This window comes from Cololabis saira, chromosome 12, assembly GCF_033807715.1.
Source record: "Cololabis saira isolate AMF1-May2022 chromosome 12, fColSai1.1, whole genome shotgun sequence".
Lineage (NCBI taxonomy): Eukaryota > Metazoa > Chordata > Actinopteri > Beloniformes > Belonidae > Cololabis > Cololabis saira.
Genome location: NC_084598.1, coordinates 33,402,948 through 33,427,079, shown reverse-complemented (window position 1 = coordinate 33,427,079; position 24,132 = coordinate 33,402,948). Strand labels below are relative to the sequence as shown.

Sequence of the window (24,132 nt, the reverse complement as noted above, 5' to 3'; positions counted from 1 at the left end):
AATAAGAAGTACATTTATTGTTGGGTTGGGTTTTCTTTTCTTCTTTGAGTGTTTTTTTGTTTTTTTGACACTGTTTACCTGCATCAATTTATTTTTGCGCATTTAAATTTAGCATAATATTTGATTGGTCCTGGACTATTTTTAAATGGAGCACTCATATTCTTCCACGCTTCAACGTATTTATCTGATATATATTCTGATAAAAATAGAGGACCAAATCTGCAAGGTGTTTTGTTGATTTTTGTTTTTCCATCCAAGTCTTGATTTTTCATGATATTTTATCATTGATAAGGATAAGCTCACTGTTTCCATTCTCATGTTTTATTCTCCTGGCCACTGATGCAGACAGGTTTGTTAAAGCTCTTCTCTTCTAATTCAGCTGTAACATCTGAAATCACATCGTCAAGCTTTGCTGTTCCAGTTTTCAAGCTGTTTCTGCTCAATTTGTCCGTTTTCGGTTGGACTCAGTTCTCTCATCATCACTTGTTTGTCATTCATTCTGCCAAAACATCTGCTTGCAATTATACGGAACGTCAGTTTTCAAAAAGTGTACAATGTTTTCCTGTATTTACACTTCAGTGAGGATGTACGTCCACATCAACGTGACAAGAATCAATTTCATCCCCTGTAGGGAGATAATCTATTTTCCCATTTTTCTCTGTAAAGCTGGATTGTCTCGTTAAAGGTCGGCGGGACGGACGCTTGTCAACGCCTCAGTTTGAGGCCAATCCCAGGTCCCTGTCTGGAAGACGCCGACATTACTTACGGCACCCTCAGCCCAGAACCTTGCATGTTATCTTGTTATCTTGGTTTCCTCACCTCCGAGCTGAGCTTGTTGGCCTTCACCTTGGCCTTCTCTTTCAGTCGGTAGTCAGCGTTGTAGTGAGCGAAGGCGTACTCGATGAGGGCGGCGAACACAAACACATAACAGATCCAGAAGTAGACGTCCAAAGCCTTGATGGCCGACGCTCGTGGCAGGGAGGAGCGGGCGCTCACCATCAGGGTGGTCATGGTGAGAACAGTCGTGATCCCTGCAGAGAAAACAGGCACAAATTATGGGCTGATTTTTTTTAGAGATTGTTTAATAATATAACTGGATTACAAATACAATATTTTGAACCTTAACATAAAGGCCAAAAGGTTTTCTGGTCTTCACAGGCAAGGCAAGTTTATTTGTATAGCACAATTCAACACAAGGTAATTCAAAGTGCTTTACATCAACATTAAAAGCAGCAAGAAACAATTAAACAGTACATAACAAATAAAATGAAATAAAATGATAAGAGAAGAGATAAAATGATAAAAAGCACAAGTTGTTCAAAAGTAAGGGCAGTAGAGTACAGCAGGTCCACATATCATTCTTACTATTTTACTTATTCATTTTATGCATACGTACTGCGCAGCGCTTTCTGTTGGTTTGGGGTGGGGTTTTTTTTTCTTTTTTCTTTTAATTTTATTTTTATGTTTTGTTGTGTGTCATTTTGTTCTGTTCTAATGTTTGTACACATAAAATTGAAAAACCAATAAAAGGAGTATTAAAAACAAAAGCGGCAAGAAACAATTAAACAGTACATAACAAATAAAATGAAATAAAATGATAAGAAAAAAGAGATAAAATCATAAAAAGCACAAGTTGTTCAAAAGTAAGGGCAGTAGATTACAGCAGGTACACTTCTCATTCTTACAATGGTAAGAATTACATTTCTATACAGTATTACTGTCATGGTTTCTCAGTTGGATATGGTTTTTACTTGTTAACTCACTCTCCTGTCGTTCCAGATCCTGCCACCCTCATCAGCCAGAAATCCACTCATTCCCTTCACCTGTGCTTCCCCAGCCCTGCTCCACACCTGGTTTCCCTCATCAGCAGTTCCCTCATATATCGGCCCATTTCCACCTTTTAGTTTGCCAGATTGTCGAGTGTTTGTGCCTCACTTTCCAGCGTTCCCGATTTCTGATCAGTTTTCTGCCTGCCTGCCTGTCTGTCTGCGACCCTGCCTGATTCCGGTTTTTGGATTTTTGCCTGCCCCCTTGGATTGTTTGCCTGATCTGCCTGACTACCCGGTTTTGACCCCTGCCTGCCTTTGACCCTGATTAAAGCCTCTTGGACTCTGATTCTGTTTGGTGTCGTGCATCTGGGTTCTCTGTCTTTGAGCCGTGACAATTACAAACGTAATCTGTAACAATTTGTACGGTGAATCAAACCAATTTGACAATTCTATGCCACAATGCCTGTTTCCAGGTGTTATTTCACACAACTGACGAGAATTACGTTTTTATACGGTCAAAACGTACGACTGGGTCAATGACAAGGCCTGCTATCGCCCTCTCTGAGCTATTTAAAGCCAAGTATGCCCCTCTGCATCTTAATCTGAGGAGCTACTGGACACCAGTCCACAAAACGGGACCCACCCTGAACCCCTGATGTTAGTACTCACAGCCCAGCCTGTGGAAAGGGCGTTTCATTTCAAGTACTTTACTAGTACGGCTGGGAAACTGCCTCGCGTAGAACAGATGATTGACAAGAGCTGTGGGTGCTACAAGCATGACTGTGTTTTTTACCAAGACATTTTGCTGTTTGAGTGGGTGGTTTTTCAGTGTGGACTGGAACGCATCCACACTTCTAAAACAATGTACTCGCACGAGCCACAAAGTGACTGAATGTCAGTCAGCCTTTTATTGTTCCCTTTGTACACTTGTACCAAGAGACTGTTTACTGAAACGGTTTTACACGGTCGTTTAACTTGGATTGCACATCTTAGGAACATGTGCAGAAATGCAGTTTTCCAAGCAGATCGCCAGCACGGCGACTCCACAGTCTTCAAATTGCATTCCAATACATCCTGTTAACTGAACTTTTACCCCCGAAGGCTTTTTGCTTCACTTGGATGGCATGAGTGGGGTTGAGACAGTTGGATGTCCAGTCTGATTTTATAATGTCAAATCATTCATCTCTGTGGTTAACCTTTAGTAGTCACCGTGAAAACACACAGGTCAAGCAGTGAAATGCTATGAAACATGGGGATATATGGGTCTGTGACAGTGGGCTGTTAGAGAGATGGACTCAAAATATGACTCCGAGGACAAAAGTTGGCACAAGATGGAAACAATAATTTAAAGTTGGCTCAGATGCCATAAAAAAAGAGGGATGAGATCTGTGAAAAAATGATAAGGTCTGCAATTTCTTAGGAACAGTTAAGCCAGAAGAGAAGGTGAAATGAGGAGGATTAGCAGGAAAGAGCAGTGCTACGTCACTAGGGTCGCCACCCGTCCCTTGAAATACGGAATTGTTCCGTAATTGGGAATTAAAAGTTGCGTTCCGTATTGAACCAATACAGACACATATTATGCTCTTTTTTATTTATTTCATAATATACAGGTGAAGGTCGGAAAATTTGAATATATTGCAAAACTTCATTCGTAGTAAATTCAACTTATTTTCCACTACATGCAAAGGGAGATATTTCAAGCCTTTATTTGTTATAATTTTGGTGATTATGGCTCACAGTTTATGAAAACCCCAAATAAAAAATCTCAAAAAATTAGAATATATTATGAAATCAATAAACAATTCAATCATCAAAATTATAACAAATAAAGGCTTAACATATCTTGCTTTGCTTGTAATGAGACTATGTAATATACATGTATTAGTTTCACCTTTTAAGTTGAATAATTGAAATAAACTAACTTTTGCACCATTTTCTTCACCTGTAGCTTTATTCTACATCTGGGCTGATGTGGACATACATAGCATAGGAGCAGAGGCTATTTCAGTTGCTATATGTTTGGCTGGTTTGTACAGTCATGCATGTTCAATGCTATTAAAGCACTTTAAGAAAACTTTAAAACTTAAAATGAAAGCGTTTTGTTTTTTCATATAAAATAAATACATTTCTATGCATTTTAGAAGTTTTGGGGATGTCCTTTTTTTTGGCGCCTGCGCTGCTGAAATGGGGCGTCCCTTATTTCTATTTCTGAAAGGTAGCAACCCTATACGTCACATACAGTACAAGGGTTAGGGTTGGGGTTGAGGTTAACCCTATGAAACTTAAAAAATATCAAAAACAGGACAAGTTGAAAATAGCATAGTGAATTTAACACCAACCTAAGGTTACACGAGCAGGGACTGCTGACTGGCTGATCCAAAAGGACACCCAAGACATGGCCACCAGCAGTATGGAAGGCATATATGACTGGATGATGTACACGCCTCTATTACGTCTCAGCTGGAAGCGGAGACTGAGCCTCGGAAATCGCCCCGCTGGGAAGAAGAAGAGAAGAGAGCCCGTTTTTTGGTTGCAGAATCTAAGACTTATACATAATAAACACATAGACGAAGCTGTTGTTCTTCACAGGCAGCAGGGACGTCGGAGAACATCTGTCTGCTCACTTGTGCCCCAAGTCGCATCATCTTAAGATGTAAAGCATATTGTGAAGTGGATTTATTCACTGCATTTTCCCAGCAGCTACTCTTGTCGGCTCCTAAATCTCCTCTCTGGCTCAGCGGTAAGTCTGCCTTGGTCCATTCCCTCTATACACAGTATCACTGCAGAGGTCCCCGGAGATTAAATAAATCAGGCTTAAAAAAAAATAGAGTAAGTCAAGTTCTCAGAAACCATTTTGAGCTCAAATGCTCAAAATGGTAAATGGCATGGAAAAACAACTGAAAGAGACTTCAGACTGGCTGAGTCTCCAATAACCTTCCCAAGGAAGAGAGAATATATACATATAAGGCTGCTCTCACCAGACTTGAAATTCAGCATCTCTGTGACAAAGCGGTAGTCAGTGATGGTGAACTGGGAGAGCTCCAGTTTGTCCAGTCCATGGATGTGCTTTTGACTGTCCGACCAGTGGTAAACAATGTCCTCTGATGAGTAGCCATCTTGGGAAAAGATTTGAAAAGAATACAAAATTAGAATCAGAACACTGATACCATCCAGCACTATTTATTCCATGTTTAACATCAATCACACTTGCTTTGGACTTTTCAATAATTTAAACATTTCACATGAGAAACATAATGGCACCCTGAACCAGAGGTGGGTAGTAAAAATACTTGAGTAAGTTTTGGGAAATGTTGTACTTTTAGGAGTAGTTTTGAATCACTATACTTTTTACTTTTACTTGAGTAGATTTGTGAAGAAGAAACTGTTACTCTTACTCTGCTACATTAGGCTACATTGAGCTTGTTACTTTTCTTTTATCCCTTTTATCCGCATAGGCGTCAATCTCATGACATCACTGAGTGATTCTTTGGGAAAAACGTTTGTTTTTGCATGTTTTGCTACATATACACAGACTCAAACACACACACGGAGTTTATATGAGTTCATGGGCTTGTTCTAGTTCTGCCTGCGGAGCCTGGTTAAAAATAAAAGTACAAAGGCTTGAAATTTTGTGCTAATTGTGCTTAATTTATTTTTTTATTCTGTTATTATTTTATTTATTAAAGTACTTGAATTTACTTTAAGATTATTTTAATTTAAGCTATTTTTTATTAATTTTGATTTATTTTATTATTTTATTGATTTAATTTGTCTGAAGATGATTATTTTGTACTTTTGTCTGTTTGAATGGTTGTGTTAAAAAAATAAATCAGACGTTACTCAACAGTTACTCAGTACTTGAGTAGTTTTTTCACCGAGTACTTTTTTACTTTTACTCAAGTCATTATTTGGATGACTACTTTTTACTTCTACTTGAGTCATATTATTCTGAAGTAACAGTACTTTTACTTGGGTACAATTTTTGGCTACTCTACCCAGCTCTGCCCTGAACTCACTATAGTTTTACACAACCTTTACCAGAAGTACCTGGCAAGATCTCCCTGCTTGTACTTTGATCCACTTTCCCTAACAAACATTTAATTATCTTTTTGTAAATCTGTCACGCTTTGGTTGCTTGTAGGTGTCTTATTGGGTCATTATCTCTGCACGAGGACACATGACATGACGAGGGCCGAGCTTCCAGACACTGGACAGTATGTTTCACTCCACGGTACCTCGATAATCTTTAGTCTTTGTTGCGTCCTGCACATATCCGAGATCATCTGTTCTGGATGCAGCAAATAGGCCCTAAACCCGATGGAGCCCTTCACACGTGTCACATTAAACATGGTTATGCTCTGGAGAAGCTTTATTTTTCCATCTGTGAAGATACATCTGATTTGACCTGCTGAAAAGCTCCAGCCTCGTCTCCTCAGTCCCAAAGACAGTTTCCCAAAGACCTTGTGGTTTATCCTTGTTTGTGTGAAGCTATTTTTTTTCTTCAAAAGGCAACTGATTGAAGTACCTTGGCCTGGGAATGACCTTGCATGTGTTTGAATGTTTCCTTTTTCATCTGCACTGTCCTTCTGAGCAGCTTGGTGTTGCATTTCCTCTTGCTGAAGATCACAACAGTCCCATGAACCTTCTTAACAATGTCGGACGTTGCAGGAACGTGGGCGTGCTTGGATGCTTTTATTGCCTTTAACGTTAATGTCTTCATCTATAATTTTCTCTCTTGAAACCTCCAAAAAAATCTGTGACACCAAGTTTAAAAAATTGCAATAATTCCATTTACATCATCGTTTTGAGGCTGAATTTGTCCAGACTATTTAGGCATTGCAGGGAAACATGAGATAATTGCTAATAATAATGATTTTATTTTTTTCATTTTTGTTCAGGAGGAATTAAACTGCTTAAATGAGCTGTAAGGGTACCAGCAAATTTGTTTTAGATTATTTCTTGACAAAGTAATGAATCCTCTAAGTCAGGGTTGTCAAATGTGCGGCCCGAGAGAGATTTTCATGCGGCCCGCGAGAAGTTTCCAACGCAAAAAAAAACGAAATTTTAATTTACTAAAAAGGAAGGCATAAATAATTGCCATGAATTGCAGCATATCCGATAATATATTTCTTCTACAAATCCATCGTTATTCCACAAATAGAGCAGTTTTCGACATTTTTTTAGTTTTCTAGAATGCATTTGCCGATTTTATTTCTTTGTAGACGGTCGTTTATTTTTATTAACTGACTACTATTATATATTTTCGCAGGAAAAATATCACTGCTAAAAAAGATGATAGAAGATATTTATTCTGAGAATTTCAGTTTTGAATACGAGGATAGTGACGAAGTAAAACAGTTAAAAAAGAAGTGCTGACTTTTTCGGCACACTGGCATAAATATCCATGCCAATTTTTAAAAATAAATACACTTAATTGTACTGGAAAAATCTCTAAATCACAAAGAAACACTCTCGGATGTAATAAGAAAGATTTTGCTTTTAATTAAATTTCCTATAAAAAAGTGAAATATTAAAAAAACATACTTGTTTCTGTTTATCTTTGTAAAATGATATTAAAAGTATCTTACATAATTTGAAAAAAAACGAGAAATTTCAAGAAAAGATCCTGAAGAAATATATTTCACATAATTAGAGTGTAAACAAAGTGCATATTTCCTTTAAAATTAACTAAACTGATATTGGATTAGATAACTCAAATATTTTCCGCACCGTTTTTGTTATTTTGAGCGTGTGGCCCGCGAGAAAAAGATTGGTCCAATCCGGCCCGCCAAGCAAAATGAGTTTGACACCCCTGCTCTAAGTAAACCACAACTTACAGCTTTCCAAGTCCAGCATGCACTCCTGTTCGTCCATGGGATATTTGGTTAGGTCCATGTCGCACGCCGCCGTCGAAGTGATTCTAAGAGCAAAAGCAAACAAGTAATCAAAACTTTATGTATGTCCTCACAGATGTCCAGATTTACATTTGACAAGCGCTGAAAGAGAAGAAGACGAAGCGGTCATCTGTTTATACCGGCTGCTGTACAGAATGACCCCGTTGGGCTGCAGGCGGATCAGCTTGTTCTCCACGGTCACGTCGTGAAACCAAGCTGACTTGGCGTTGACAATGAAGGTGTCGGGCAGCCACAGCTTGTCCACAAAGCGACTGTCCAGCCCGAGCGTCTTGTTGGTGTGGTTGTAGGACAGGCGGTCATCGTGCCAGCTCTGCCGCAAGAACACGGTCATGGTGTATTCCTGTCAGGAAAAACACACAGCATGAAGAGCAAATGTCCTCTCTTCAGTTGTTCACAAAGAAGGATTAGTGGATTCAAAGTCTCTGTAATTTATGCAAGCAAATATATATTTAACTGATTGGAAACTGAAGTATACCTGTTCTCACAAACCTGTGTGTTTGGGTGTATTTACTTTGGCATCAAAAGACCAATTTCTTATTTTTTTTTTTATTTCATTGTAGACTTTGATGGACTGGAAAATTACATTGTGGCTTCTCCCATTAATTGTTGCTGTGAGGTGGAAAGTTGACACTGAAGAGCCCAAATGAAACCTTTCCAAGCAGACGTTTTGACTAGTCGCAGTTGGTCATGAGAGTGAAGCAGCACGCTCCAAAGCAGAACTTCCCCTCTGTGGAAAGCGCTCCATCATTAATACATCTGTGCTCCTCCCGCTGTGACATGATGACTGCTATGAAAAAGGTTTATTGATGGATTCGGTTTAATTGGGCAGCCAATGATTCATTTAATAACCAATAATTGATGTTGTCTAACACTTTGAAATGATCTATTCAACTCTAACCATTATTATTTAATTGAAATTATGTTATTTCAAAAGACACCAAGTAGTTTTAGTGTCAAAACCCCGTCAGACAGTGAAAACTAAATGGGAGGCAGCCGATGAAACAACTCCTGGTTTCACACTGCTTATGTAGTCAGAAGTCTTTGGATCATAGTTTGATCAGGTCTGGTTCCAAATCTGCCTGTAACTTCTGGACCTTGGTGCTATGTATCCAATTCAGTGCTTACAAACACTCAGCCATAACTTTAAAATCCCTGACAGGGATGGGATGATGGGATCTGATGACATCTCTGAGAAAGCAAGTCTGAAACCCCAAAGAGCCCTCTACCACAAGGACCCAAAAGGATTTGTCGCTAATGTCTTTTGGCAGCACAGGGAGGGCCTCCTTAATATTGTGTATATAGTCATTATATAATGGGAGTCATTAACAATCAGCTGACTTTAACATATAAGTATTAGGACACTGAAAATCTGACCAAATGGCTATTATTATCCCAGTATAATTGTGCCCAAAACAGAGGCTTGAACATGTTTTTGGGATTAAAGGTACCGCATTTGCTTGATTTGAGTCATATTTTTCTGATTTATTCCGGTTTGCTCATGTAAATGAGGAGTCGTCCTCATACATCTTCGTTATGTTGTTCCACAGGGTTCTGTACCTGGGCCACCAGTTTTCACTGTGGTGTTTGGGGGGGGGGGGGGGGGGGGTTATAAGGGGTTAAAACATGTTTTGCTTTGACATATTACCTGCAGTGTTTCATTGATGGCTGATATCCACATAACGGCGAGTTGAAGATGTTTTCTTACTTTGTTTGGGTTTTTTGCATATTGTCATTCTACAGCTTGTTGAGCTCTCATGCTGACTTTAAAGCGGGGAAATTATTGGCATGGAAGGAAGTCACGCCCGTCAAGCTTCTCTCTATATTTGGCTCCCACTGCACAAAATCCTTTAAAATATCGAATCATCTGACAGCTTAGCCTACATGTCACACATGTTCAAGCCCATGTTTCAAACCCTCCAGTGGGATAAATCAGGATTATGCAAATAAGAAAACATTTTTGATCTTTACTCCACCAGTGAACTTAAGTGATGATGCATAATCTCAGCGTAGAGGAAAGTAGATTTGTTGATTTTACCATGTTGGCTTCAGAGATGTGGTCAATGCTGGCCACCTCAATGGCCATGGCGACATTCACTGGTGGACCTGTAGAGAAAAACGTGAGAAGACAAGGCCAACCTGCCACTTCTCTTTCAGCCAACTCAAGCACGCACGCATCCCCTCTGCTCATTCCAAATCCATCAGCCTGTCCTGCACTCACCTCATCACCCTCCCACCCTCTGCCCTCCCACGTCTCCAACACTCGTACATGGCACAGAGATTAAGCATCATCCAGTTTAACCATGCTAAGCAGACATTCATAAACAGCACTCGGCTCTCATGGAATCGCACGGAGTGAGCTTCTGAAAACATTCCAGCACACATACACACACGGACACGTGAGGTGTGGTGTTTTCACAACAGTTTGCCAAATGATTATCATGGAGTGAGCTTCAATGGTTGGATGTTGGAGCGCAGGAGCTGCAGGAGAGTTCATTGATGCAGAGCAGAAAGGCTTATAACTCTGAACATCAAGGAATCATACATTGCTTTTTCCCCTCATTCAACTCTTTCCCAAATTTTAAAATTTCCTGTTGGTCATAAACTGGATTTATAGTGTGGGCAGATTTACAATGATATGTTTATCGTGTTACAAAGTCAGCAGAGAGAGTTTATGGTGCAATCAAAATACTTTATTTTTTATTTTTTCCAATGTGTTCTGCAGTTAAAAAAGTTTTAATTTAAAAACAAAACAAAACATGAACATTATGCAAACAGAACACACATTTGCAAATGTTTTAATTGCAGTAACACTGCATTTGCAAAAAAGATAAAGCATTACATTTATTTCTAATATGATTGATTAAGAATCAACTCAGCCAATAGCTAGCCACTATCACTTCCTCATCCGTAATCCTCATGTTACTGCACTTAACGAAGCTACCAGCCCTTTGTATTAACCCAACCTCGGCTAAATGTGACTGTCATTTTTGATTTTGTAATCAAGTCAACATATTGTCCGGTAAATACCGGTAGTTCAGCAAGTTTTAGCTAAAGGAGCTGGGAGCAATTTTAACTTTGATTGACATGCAGTGGGCATGTTCCCGCCCGCTTCCTGGACAAAAACAGGCTCCAAAACCGCTCTTCAGAAACCAATGGGTCACATGGCCGAATGCTTCGTCCATTATTGTCTATAGCCCCAGCTGGGTAGCTGCAATTTGACCGGCTGACACTTAGCCTCTCATTAAAGCATCACTGTCACTGCAATTCAGTGGACCGAGAGTGCAGTTCAGCAATGCTTATCAGCAGGGAAGCTGACGATGCTGCCAACGTGTAAATGAGAGTACAGATCGAAACAACATGGTTTTACCTTGAATCCATATCTACTTCATCCTCATCTTGCAATATCAATACAAGCTGGTGTTGCTCATCATTTATAAGATTCCAAGTGCTTTATGTGCTCCCTCGCTATGTCTGAGCCTCTGGAAGGTTAAACTGAGGATAAGAAGCTGCGTTGCCATTTGGCATTCAGTGCCGTGATTACAGAGCAACACAAACAGCAACGGATCAATATAAAACCTTATGCACGCCATGAAACAGAATGAAAGGAAGTAGGCTACAGTTCCTCACAAAACGGGTTAGCTTGATCCTAATGCTAATTATGCTAATGCTGCTAACTCCAACTCATTGGTGCTTTGGGGGAGAAACTTTTCTTCTAACAACTAACACTTGTAGCCTCTACCGTTTTTATTATACAGTCGAAAAACATAAAGCAACTTGTTTTTCAAAAGTCTGGTCGTTTTTAAAATCGTTCAAACTGGGACTGAATAGTAGCCTACTGAATAGCAGCACAGATAGGCTATGAAAGCTTTCTGAAATCTAGCGCACAAACTGCAATTTTTCAACAATCTGAAAAACACCCAAAGAGGGATTAATATCGCTTTTATTTTATCTCAGACAAGGTATTTAGATTATTGTTTAACTGACACTCTGATGAAGGCGGGAGTTTTCCACCGAAACATGTCAGGTAAACAATAACCTAAAAACATTATCTGAGATAAAAGAAACAGCAAAGTTAATTATAAGCCAAGACAAAAATAAATTGTATTGAATTATTATGCAAAGCAGGAGTTTAGCAACTATATCAGAGATTATGGAGGTTGCAATAGAAATGAATGGACTTCCAGAACAAGGTGAGCTGTGACATCCGTCACATATAAGCTAAGCACACAGTTGCAACGTAGAACCATAAATCATGCTTTAGATTACACGGATCCTATCGTAGCTCCGAGCATGCACTCAGCCGGTAGTTAGTGAGAAATAGACTTCCGTCTTTAATGGCTTGTGATATGGAGGGTGAACACTTAAATTAAGTCATTTAGACAAAAGTGTCTGAACGAAAGATGATGTAATTCCAAGTCTGTTTTAGTTGTTGTAGAACAAAGGACCACTTTGGTTAATGAGACTGTTTCCCCTTCAAAACTTAGTGATAGAGAATTTATGCATTTTTTTTTTCTTGGTTTCATTGTTCACTGCAACAATGATACAGACATCCACAAGTATAACAGGTATAAAAAAAAATACTTATGAATGTTGTTTCCTTTTTAAATGCAAAACACAGAATCCTTTTTATACTCATGTTATATTCATTTCACCAATATATCCCTACATTAAGAGTTATGGGATGTGAATTGAATGAAGGGAACTGCCCCGAATAACACACATGATTCCTCCGATGATCACAGCAGCCCGCCAGATCAGCGTTCACTTTCAGCGCATTCCAGTGTCACTTCAGTACGGGTGTGGTGATCACATGATGCTGTTTACTGATGGTGTGTGCAGATGTGCGGAGCACGTGACGGCGCGTGTGGTCATGGCAGCAGTCTTCCGCTGCATTTTCACCTCTCCTCAGCTGAGTTAAGCTGTGAGATTGAGAAATCTATCGCTGCGGTCATTGGATATTTCACATTTGGCAGCCATTCTTAGCAAAGTGCCGGGAGGGGTGCACCGTGCTTGTGTCACCCCCTCCTCTCCAGCTTGTCCTTGACGGCCAGCATCCTTTTATAATCCTTTCAACAAAGCCTCTCTACCTGAATGTTGTTTTTGCATCCTTGGCAAACAATTGATAATCACATAAGCAGAGCACAGCTTTGTCAGAATGTTCTTCAATTAAAAGAAAGAAAAACCCAGGACGGTATAGACTTTTGGATTAGCTGAATTGGAAAACAAGATTTGAACATCCATGCTCCTGTACTTAGGACCTGCTTTGTATCATGCTAAGGATGGCTGTAAATGTGAGGGGGTGAACTGCAACCCAACACCGCAAGCTCTAGATCTCATACTCACCTCCTATCCCAGGGCGAAAATTTCTGGCATAGCCCTTCATTAAATCATCCAGGTTAGGTAACCAGGATATTTCAATGTCTGTACCTACATAGTCCCCAATGTCACTCAGCATGGCCCTAAAGGAGACACACAGCAAGCACAGCGGGCTTCAGAGCTTGTCTGGCAACGCCACGGGTCCGAAGGAAAACCTAAGGGACTCAAACGTAGTTAGGAACATTCATGTAAACAAAGCAGAGCTCTAGCCGTTAGCTTTTCAGGGAAAACCACAATTTTAACAAACATCAAAAGACTGCAGCAAGCAAAGGAGACAGAAAACACTTTAGGGAGCCATTACAGCAGACAATGTCTTTATGATAAAGTTTTATATACTTAGTTTATTATACTAAGTAATAAAGTATGATAAAGGGTTTATAACAAAGCTGATATGCTAAAAAATGGCCTCATTAAAACAATTACAAATATGAATCTTAGATAAAAATATATAAAATTATATATATTATATTATTATTATATTATTATATATTATAAATTATAAAATACATACAATACAATAAATATATAATAAATGCTTATTTGGAATCTGTTCCGGTCTCTAAAAAGGACAAACGTAATGCAAATGAAATAAGAAAAGAAAAAAAAAGAGAATGCATTAGCACTGATCAAATGAATGACAAGAGATAAGAGACATAAATAGACATAAAAGGAAAGATGATGACGATGAATGTTTCACAGGTAAAGAGGGGGAGGGGTTGACAGTATGCTTCGGTGCACATGTCATGGCTGACCTGGACATCAGTGAAAGGACTGTAAGTACTGAACATCAGATACAGGATTAGGAACATCACGTAATGCACTGCAATGATATATTCATCAGAGAAGACATTGCTTATTTTAGAGGCCTAAAATACCCTTTTTGCATGAACATCTGCATGAGTAAAAAGATTTAAAGGACAATTCAGATTCTATAAGAGGATCATTTTAACTTTGTATGTGCATAAAACATACAACTGACTACCGATGCAAGTACTGTAAAAAGACACGAAAGGAGGAAAAGTTCATGGTCCCTGCCTCTCATACCATTTTGTACACATATGTATTATGTGCAGATGCAGTTCCAGAGATTCCTGTACAAAGAGTCCTTTCATACATTTTTGTATATCTGCAAAGTTAAAATTAACTTGGTTTGAATATGAGGACCCTATTCACGCTATCATTTAAGTGAAGTGACATTTTAAAGTGTTGCCAGAGGCTTAAAATAGCAATTTATACTGACGTAGGAAGATTTTTTTCTGGGCTTAAACCGTCATTTTTCTGCAAATATATATTCTGTTCAAACTCAAACCTGCTTTGATTTGTTTATTCATTACATATTCTAACAAAAATGTACACACCTTACCATCTAATAATAAATTAGGCTTACAGCAACAATGATAAGTCTGTTCATTTATTTAGTTTGTCTGGTGGAGTTTTTCCATCTGTTTTTGAGTTTAACTGCAGTCAAGTTCGGTTGAGAATATTTTAGTTTATACATGATGACAAAAATACACCAAAGACCTGAATTTCAAATCCCACCAAATTGGTCTTGAGAGTTTCCAAATGCCTACAGAATGCTTTTAAAAGAAGAGGTGATGCAACGCGGTGGTAAACATGGCCCACTTTAATCGCTTCAACTCATGTCTCTCTTTCTTTTTTCCTTTTTTGCACATTTTTACACTTTCCTGACACATCGATCAGACATGGAGCAAGATAAGAATCCGTTTGAAGTCGGAAGTGTCAGCCCAGCACATATTCACTATCAATTAGTTGCTTGCTAAAGTACAATAAATGAATAAATAAATAAATAATGCACTTTTAAATCCTCCAGTAAAAGCAATAGGATTACTTTTATGTGTGTTCTCTTCCACACTGCAAAAGATGCAAAGTAAATCAATTGTTTTTTACTACTAATTATAAAGAGAAGCTGTCTAAATTTCTCTCATCTTTTTAACAGTCCATTGTTGAAGTCTCTTAGGTTCACGGCTACAATGACAACAAATCTGTTCATTTAATTAGTTTGTCTTGTTACTGAACATCATGACGACAACTCGTCATCTGAAAATTACAGTGACTGTGATTAAATCCTGAGATGTTTGAACAGCTTTTCAACCATTATCTCTATTCTTTCAGAAACAACTTGTATTAGCATATGAAAGCTACTCTGATTAAAGCCTGGCTAGCGCGATTCTCCACAGCGTGCGTTTGTCCACAAGGAGGCCGACGGCACACCCAAGCGTAGCAGTGCAGCCTCAGACTCCACACAGCCAGGCTCAACGGCACGCTGTGCCCTGCATGTGTTATCTCCTCTGCAAAGCATGCTGGTGGGGGAACAATGGTGAAATAAAAACTGTTGTTTAGTTTAAAAGCTCTCCCCTGCAGCCATTGCAAGCAAAAAAAAGGACAGCAAAAGAGCTCACAACCACATCATAATTGCTGGATTTCATAAGAGCAGCACAGCCCACAGACCACCAGGTGGCAGTTTTGTCCTCTGAAAATGGTGGAAGGGCAGATCTGAACTGTATCTTCTCACTGGAAATGGACCTACCCTTTGACAACGGTTCATTTTCAGATGAACGCTGTGGTGGAAAATCAAATTCTACAAATACTTCTAGCATCAATAATTGAAGAAGCTGACTGTTGTAGGTGCAGGTTTCTCTGACATTTAAATTCAGAAAGACGAGTGTTGGCATTAACAGGGAAATGAACCACACAGGTTTATCGAAACCTTTCCTTGTTGACAAACATAGCAATGCCTTTTGGTGACCTTTGATATAAAGCTGACATTTACAGAAAACCATGACATTGCAGTTACAGGGAAATTGACCACCATATGAATCTGTCTATGTAGAAATTGGGGGGGAAAAAAAGAAAAAGAAAGGAGCAGAAGGACAATATTTCTGCTATGTCATTAATTTTTTCTCAGCGGATCCATTTTGTAGTGACAGATTTATTTTTAGTCTGGCAATCACCATCATGTCTGGGGAAAAAATGGGAGCATGGGTGAATTAATTAATCACTCTGTGACTTCTGCATTTCCTCGCTAATTGGGGGTTTCTAAATCTGGAAATGAAGCTTTTCTTTCAAGAAAATCATTAGCCCACCAAGGTCAAGCAGGCCTGTTTACAGTGAGGAGGCCGAACAGTGCATCGAAGTGTGAGCCTGCCAGGGATAAATGGGAATAAATCAAGCAGTTTCTTATAATTTGATGTTCATTTCCCAGGAAGCTGCCAAACTATGTCTCAACTGATCCAAAAAGCTAATTCACTGTAGTTATTACTATTATTATTATTAGTAGTAGTAGCACCCTCTTGCAGAGATCCTTCAAACACTGTAGCTGTGCCGTACAGTCACACATAATCAAATCTAACTTTATTTATTCTGCACTAATCATACAGGGAAATGCACCACAAGTGCTTAACAGTAAAAACAGATCCACTTCCACCCATCCAGCTTCCGCTTCCACCGATAATCCCTTTCAATGATAAGGCATGATTACTTTATTTTTCCTAAATGATAACATTGCTGGGCACAAAAGAACCAGAGAGGGAACGCTATCAGACTATCAGCTGGAGCAGACCTCAGGCCGGCGACACAGCAACCGGAGCCAACCAGAGCCACTGAGGAAACACAGGAGTTAAAACCCAAAAACAAACTAAAATAACTCAAATTTAATTAAATTAAAAAAACAAGTACACTTTCATTCATTCATTCATTTATTGATTAATTCCAGACATGTCAAAACCATTTGACAGAGCATAACAACGTTAAACCTAGTATGAATCTATGTGTCTATACTACTACTACTAGTACTACTCCTGTCATTTAGCAGACGCTTTTATCCAAAGCGACTTACATCTGAGAGAACAACACAAGCACAAAATCACAGAGGAGGGTCAAGCTGGATAAGTGCTGGTCACAATTCTGAGAGTCCAGTTGGACACAGGTGCTGTCACGCCAGTGCTAGACCATATATATATATATATATATATATATATATATATATATTCCCTTTGTATAACAAAGCTACGTCTAAAAGTGCGCTAATTGGGCTATATACACTTAGATACACACATGCATACACACACAATTTGAACACATAGAGTCCCTTGTAAATAAATGTATATAAATAAATTAATCTATCTTAATTAAATGTACACAAAATAAATACATTTATAAAATAAATCTATACCCAATGTGCACACACCTATCTATAAACCTATATACTGATGTACACATAACAATACACATTACACATAAATACTGTGCAAGATGCTGGAAAATGGGGTAGGAAGAGATCAAACTTATCTAACAATACTCCCTCCATAATTACACTTTATATCCATCCGGTTTTCTGAGTCCCCTAACTCAAATAAGAAAACAAATAATGCAACATTAGCCTTTTTCATGTCACATTTTTGGTATTCCTGCTCACGTCCAGCTCTGCTTGCACCGACCTGTAACACGCCGACAGTTCTGTGGACCAGAAAATTCTTCATATGTAAGATCCAATGGAGAGAATTTAACAAATAAATAAATATTTCATTATTAACCAGTTTTAATCAAATTAGCTGTGATCCATAATTATTGCTGCAAATGCAAAGGGGCAGAAAATATTGGGTAAAAATCCAGAAACTCTCTGTAGGAAGTTGGGGGATTTTGTATTCAGATGGTGGAGGTGTGTGGCGCTGGAATAAACGAAATGCCACGTTCAGATATACAGGTAGCTAAAAGTCTGGAGCATTCTATTGGTATAACAGGGTTCGCTTTTTTGGTTGGTAGGTTTTTGGTAAGTCCTTTAAAACACTAAACATCGGGCTTGATGCACGGCATTGATTTGTTGATGCTAATAATAATAGTAATATGTACCCCCAGTGTCCATGCTGTCACTCAGTGGTTGGGAGGTGTAAGTAAAGTGTAATGTAAATAAAGCATCTTGAACTGTCAATAAATGGTGTTAGCTAACTAACATTTATAAAAACGTATTTACCTATGGTCTAGCCTACTGCATAAACATTTAGTTTTTGTTAATTAAACTTCAATACCATTAATCAAATGCATGTTTTACTGGTAGGTTAATATTACCTTAAATAGTCTCTGAGCTCAAAACGTGTCTCGTGTGTACTGTGCAGGATTCTAGAAATGTTCAGGGTAGAAATTTAACTCAAACAACATTAAATCTGCTTGTTTCACTCAAGCGCCAACATCAAACTTGCACGTTGCACCTCACACAGAAGTAACAAATTGCGGTTCATCTACTGACCACTGGGGGCTGACTCCAAAAGCAAGTCAACCTCCAGCGACTCCTGCGTGGAAAAAGCCCACCGTGGAAGGAGCTGGTACCACAGCTGCCTTGGACTGACAGGAGTCGGCATGTTTCAGCCATTTACAACCTGTGGTTGACGTCTCGGATGGTTTGTCCAATAATCTTACAGTCTATTGTTTTAAACAAAGACTCTGCTCAAAGATGTTCTACATTTAAGTTCACTGTTACAGGCAAACCTTCAGATGTGCAAATTTCCGGTTTATCCCCGTAGCTTCCCAAAAGGCCCAATTATAAACAGTGACACAGATATTTGTGTCAGTGGTTGACATTTCCCCCAGTTTGTTTCTGTTTTGCCCCGCGTGTGTCCCATCTGCCCTGATTGTCTGCACTTGTGTCTCGTTATCCCCTGTGTATATCTGGTTTTGTCATTCCCTTGGTCCTTGTGGTTCCGTACTGTGCTTCCCTCCATGTGTCCTGCCAAGTTTTTGCTTAAGTTTTTTGATCCCTGTTTTTTGATCCTGCCAAGCAGCGCTTTTGGTTTTTGTAAATAAACCCTTTTTTGTTGAACTCCTGCCTTTCGCTCTCCTGCATCTGGGTCCTCACCACACCAGTCATGACAATTTGCTTCAATCGAAAGCTGATCACTTCAGTCAGTGCGGTTACATGCACAGCTAAATCCAGCTATTGACAACAATTTAGCTAAGGATTAAACTGGAATTTCAGGAAATGTAAGTGCAAAAGAAGAAAATCGATTATTCAGTGAGGTATGATCAGGCCTGCTCAGCAAACAGTCAAATAACAAATAAACAAATAATAACAAAGATGTGCAATATTTTCCTATATTTTACTTCAATAATTTATTATATTTATCATGTGTAATACCATCCCCATCCCTCATTCAGCACAATTACATACCATGAATGCTTCATACCATTCATCTTCATCTTACCTGTTTGCCCTGTATTTATATCTCATACTGCACTATTTTTATTCTTCTGTATACTTTATATAGTTTTTTAATTATATATTACTTTTTTTAATCCTTTTTGTCTGTATGTGTATGAAAGTGTGTTGTGTGTACTGCTGCTGCTCAATATGAATTTCCCCACTGAGGGATGAATAAAGGAATATCTAATCTAATCTGATGTTGGCTCCGCGATGCTAGGTGGCGCCACACGTACTTTTGCATTGGCTTTCTTCCGGTTCCTTCTTTGTTGTTTGTCTTCTTCTCCAACTGTGTTGATATTCTGACTTTTGTAGTGTCGTCACTTCCAGAATGGGGAGTCTCGGGGCAGTCAGTAGCTCGGCTAAACGTGGGTTGCGTATACATGCCGGAATAACTCGGATTAGGACGCATTATCTGGAACTAAAAGCTCCATCTCAAGAGCTTCAGTTCGGTTGGAATAAGGCCCGGCTAAGGTGTATACATGGCTTTTAAAAATGTTATATTGGTCGGATTACGGCAACAATTCGATTCTCTGTTAGTGCATGTAAACGTACTGAGTGTTTGCAAACTCATTGTAAACTGACGAGAGTCCTCTGAGGTAAAAGACAGGGAGCAGTATTCCGTCACGAGATGTGCACACGATTGTGGTTCTGGGGAGAATTACTAAACACAAACTGAACATTTACACTTCTCCATTTTCTGGCCCCTTCATCCATGACCGGGCAGCTGAGAGCAGACGCTCCTATTCCTTCTACCATCTATTTCACTTTCATTAAACGTTCCTCCCGAGGTCTGGGTCTGTTTATGAGCTAGCATTAACCAGATGGGGAGCCAAGTGACAAAGAGTGGCAGCCTCTCTGAAATGTACCACGTATCACTGTGAACATAATGTGCAGCATGAACTAATAGTCTAATTAGTTTTATAAATGGATGCTACCAGTTACCTGAACCCTCATCCTCTTTGTTTAGTTCATTTTTACCAGTATCGGGTGAGAGATGAAGACTATTGCAATAAGCGATGTCGACATCCAATCGGATGAATAAAAATGCAGCATAAATGAATGAAACGATCAGTAAGCAGCTGCTTCATATTTGTTTTCGTGTGTGCTTCCCACCGTGTCGCACTAAAGGGTCTGTGCTGCTTCACAGGCAGATTTTTAATGACCACATTAGAACTCTGTAATAATGGTTTCTAAAACTTGAAAGTTTCTCTCCTCTTACATTTGAATTAAGAAAAAAAATACCAGAGAAAGTAGTAAGTTTGCACCGATCTAACAAGGGCAGGCTGCTGAGGCAGAAGCAGAAAGAATTGACTCTTAGAGCCATCCGCGTGAATCCCAAACAATACTGCCTACAAAAGAAAAGTGCATTTCTATTCTAACAAGTTGACCCAATTTGACCCTGAGCATTTCTGAAGGATCTTCTGAGTTTATTATCTCCACTGCTAATTGGAAACCTTTTGTGAGGGCGAAACCCTCCTTTCACGGTGCCTTCGGTGGTCGGAGATTTCACAGGGACATTAAAGCGGCCGGCTATTTTTCTAAATAAGTAAAAATGTAAACTGTTAAAAAGTTCAATAGTTGAAGAATCAGCTGAGAGTTGAATTTTGCAATTCAGAGAATACAATTCAAAATAGAAGCTAAAGATCCAGGCACTCGAGACGAGGTGGATAAAAAGCCGTATAAACAATCCAAATAATCATTGGAATAACATTATTCCAATGATTATTGGTTGTGATGAGTTTAACTCCCCATACCACCTTAAAATGTTGCTATATGGTTCACCTGTGTTTTCGCCTTGACGAGTGATTGTTTTCACCTGTGCTCATTACCACACCTGTGGTTATTTATACAGATTCCTTGCCCTGATGAAGGCCAGATAGGCTGAAACATGTTGGCAGCCCTCTTCTAATAAAGGCTTTTTTATCTTTTTATCCACCTTGTCTCGAGTGCCTGGATCTTTAGCTTCTATTTTTCCACATTGTCTCCCGGGTCCGATCCAAGAGCACCATTTTACAGCGGTCACACCCTAACGAGCACCTGGTCGACTCTTTTTCTAACATTAGGATGTATTTTGAAAGTTCTGCATGTTTTTGTCAGGAAAAGACATTTCTTCGTGTAAGTAAAGGCACCAGTGCACAATACATCTGCTGTGGTTGGGCACAAAGGGAGAAGTGGCCTGTGTGTGCATATAAGAGTTTATGTTGCGGTATCTGACACAAATTAGTATAAGCGTAGATGGGTGATTCTTCAATTAAGGGAGTTTTTCTGTCCCCAGGGTAGATTTTCAAGAAAAAAAGATTTTTTAGAAAAAACAATTATTGCATTTGTTAAAGTTAGGTTGTAGTAGGTATGAAAAAATTAACTGTGTCTCAATGATGACATTTTAGTACTTTTTCAGTGTGTTGAAAATTGAAATGTGCAAGAATTTCACTGTTTTGGGTTTGTCCCCAACCCAGACTTTTTGACATCCCCTCTATAATAAAGCAATAAAAAGTGCTAAATTCGTTAAAACTTTACTTTGCATTTCCTTGTAACAACTTAAAAAGGCATTTTTCAAATTCATATAATTTATATTTGTTCAATTTGTAATTTATTTATAGTTAAATATCGCTGTCCCTCATACATCTGTCATTACCATCACACTCAACATTTTAGAGAGCAATAAAGTTTTTACAAACAGTTAATTACATTGTTTCATGCAAATTAGATGCTCCACAGGAACATTCCCAGACATGAGGCAGAAGCCTGATTTTTTGATGCTCACATATGTAAGTAATTTGATGTTTTATACACCCTGATCTGAGAGTAGGTTTATTAGGCGTCATTACCAAACAAGTCACTAGTTGAGTATTTTAATTCATTAATAGGAAATTTCACTTTATTTACATATATTCAGTGTACAGTGTGCTTAGCTAACCAGTTAGCTTAGCTAGTCAAAAAAATTTGCCAACATTTTCTGCAAAGAGTGAGAATTGTCATTACCATCACGTGTCATTACCATCACAAAAGTGACTGTGATGGTAATGACTATCAGTGATGGTAATGACAATTTATCTGTTTATTACCTTATAACTAGAATATATTAGCTTAATTCACCATGCACTACTTTACTATGATACATAATTGAACAGTGACAAACCATAATTTACATAATTTTTGTTTGAAGATGTCAACATGGCCCCAGCTAAACCAGCTTAACGGTCAAAAAAATACAGAGACAAAATCAAGGAAGATCCTTATAAATATCAGCAATACCTTGAAAGAGAAAAAGAGATACAAAAAAAGAAAAGAGACAGGAAAATTGAAAGCCATCTCACAATTTTCAAAGCGGGAACAAAGATGCAGGAGACGACAGTGGAAAGTTAACCAAAGAAACAGTAGGGCCAGTAATAATTCTGCAGTGTCTGTACAGCCGCCCGGATGATCCATCCAGTGTGATGTGGATCTATGAGCCAATAAGATTCGGCGCGTTTTCGTTACGTAACCAAAATGCAAACCACGGCCACAACTATAAAACCGTGTAACTGCATGCGAGCGTCTGACATCGCACTTCGCACTGCGTGACATCAGACGCTCTCTGTCCATCTCCCTCTAGCAGCTGCCACTTTATTGAGGTTTTTGTAGTGAAATGAGGATGAATCATAGAGATAACTTCTCATTTCAACTAACTGGATCAGCCGTTCCTCATCCGTGACTGTTTCCTACAGCGCTTTCAACCGGCTTTCAATGCGAGCGACAGGAAGAAAATAGAAGCAGGGCGTCCGACAAATGTTCAGCTCAAAACGGCACGCTGCGTCGTGCTGCGTCGCTGCGGACAGTTAGGACAGTCCAATAGAAAATAAAGCAATGGAATTGATTTTGTCGCTGACGCTCACTCGCATCGCATAAAGCCTGAATTATGGTTCCGCGTTAAATCGACGCAGAGCCTACAGCGTAGGGTACGGCGTAGCCTACGGTGCGCGTCGCCACGTACCTTATGCCGTAGGCCAGGGGTGGGCAATCCTGGTCCTCGAGGGCCGGTTTCCTGCATGTTTTAGATGTTCCCCTGCTTTAAAACACCTGATTCGAATTAATCATCGCCATCAGCTTGTCATCCAGGGCTGCACAATTCTGTTAATGACACAGTCACTTGTATCATGGTGCAATGAAGCAGGGAAACATCTAAAACCTGCAGGGACACCGACCCTCGAGGACCAGGATTGCCCACCCCTGCCGTAGGCTCTGGGTTGGTGTAACGCGGAACCATAAATAAGCCTTAACTCCGCCGGCTGGAGCTTCTGCCATTTTTTCGTAGAGGTGTATCGTGTCATTCAGGCAGCCAATCAGCACAGAGCCTCATTATCATAGCCCCGCCCACTCAGAATCCCGTATAGAGAATGAGGTTAGAAACGGTAAAGATAAAGACATGGACCAGAGGCTGAATTTCCAATTTATTTAGAAAAAACAATCAAAAGCTTGTTTTTACGACATTCAAGGCCTGTTTAAAAAAGACATTAAATGCCATAATAGATCCCCTTTAATATGGGTCACGCCACTGTTGCTGTGCATGAATTAAAATGCTACACACTAATTGGAGAGTGCTGAAATCTTTATTTTCTATTTTATCATTTTTGGATTGACACCCATCATATGGGAAATTTGAGTTGAGCATGCCAATTCTCTTGTTTGATCCTTTTTTATGTCAGAATTGAACCAGCCGGCCCGAAGAAGATATTATTACATAAGCAATGCTGTGGTAGTTTACCAAATGATTAATTTTAGTGGAAGGTTAAGTGTTCAAAAGGTGTTGTTTTTAAAAAGTAGTATTTTCTTTATCTTTGTTGTCAAAAAAACAACAAAAAAAACACCAGTGTTCATT

General features: G+C 39.1%; 1 protein-coding gene across 1 annotated transcript in view; it reads right to left on the bottom strand.

Moving 5' to 3' along the window:
- The window catches only part of gabrd (gamma-aminobutyric acid type A receptor subunit delta), a 37,602-nt gene that overhangs the window by 4,986 nt on the left and 8,484 nt on the right, over nucleotides 1-24,132 (bottom strand). The window contains exons 2-8 of the mRNA XM_061736681.1: nucleotides 13,028-13,143; nucleotides 9,720-9,787; nucleotides 7,804-8,024; nucleotides 7,607-7,689; nucleotides 4,748-4,885; nucleotides 4,109-4,264; nucleotides 820-1,031 (exon numbers count right to left, since the gene is read on the bottom strand). Coding sequence (XP_061592665.1) covers nucleotides 820-1,031; nucleotides 4,109-4,264; nucleotides 4,748-4,885; nucleotides 7,607-7,689; nucleotides 7,804-8,024; nucleotides 9,720-9,787; nucleotides 13,028-13,143 — 994 coding nt within the window. The remainder of the gene's footprint in view (nucleotides 1-819; nucleotides 1,032-4,108; nucleotides 4,265-4,747; nucleotides 4,886-7,606; nucleotides 7,690-7,803; nucleotides 8,025-9,719; nucleotides 9,788-13,027; nucleotides 13,144-24,132) is intronic.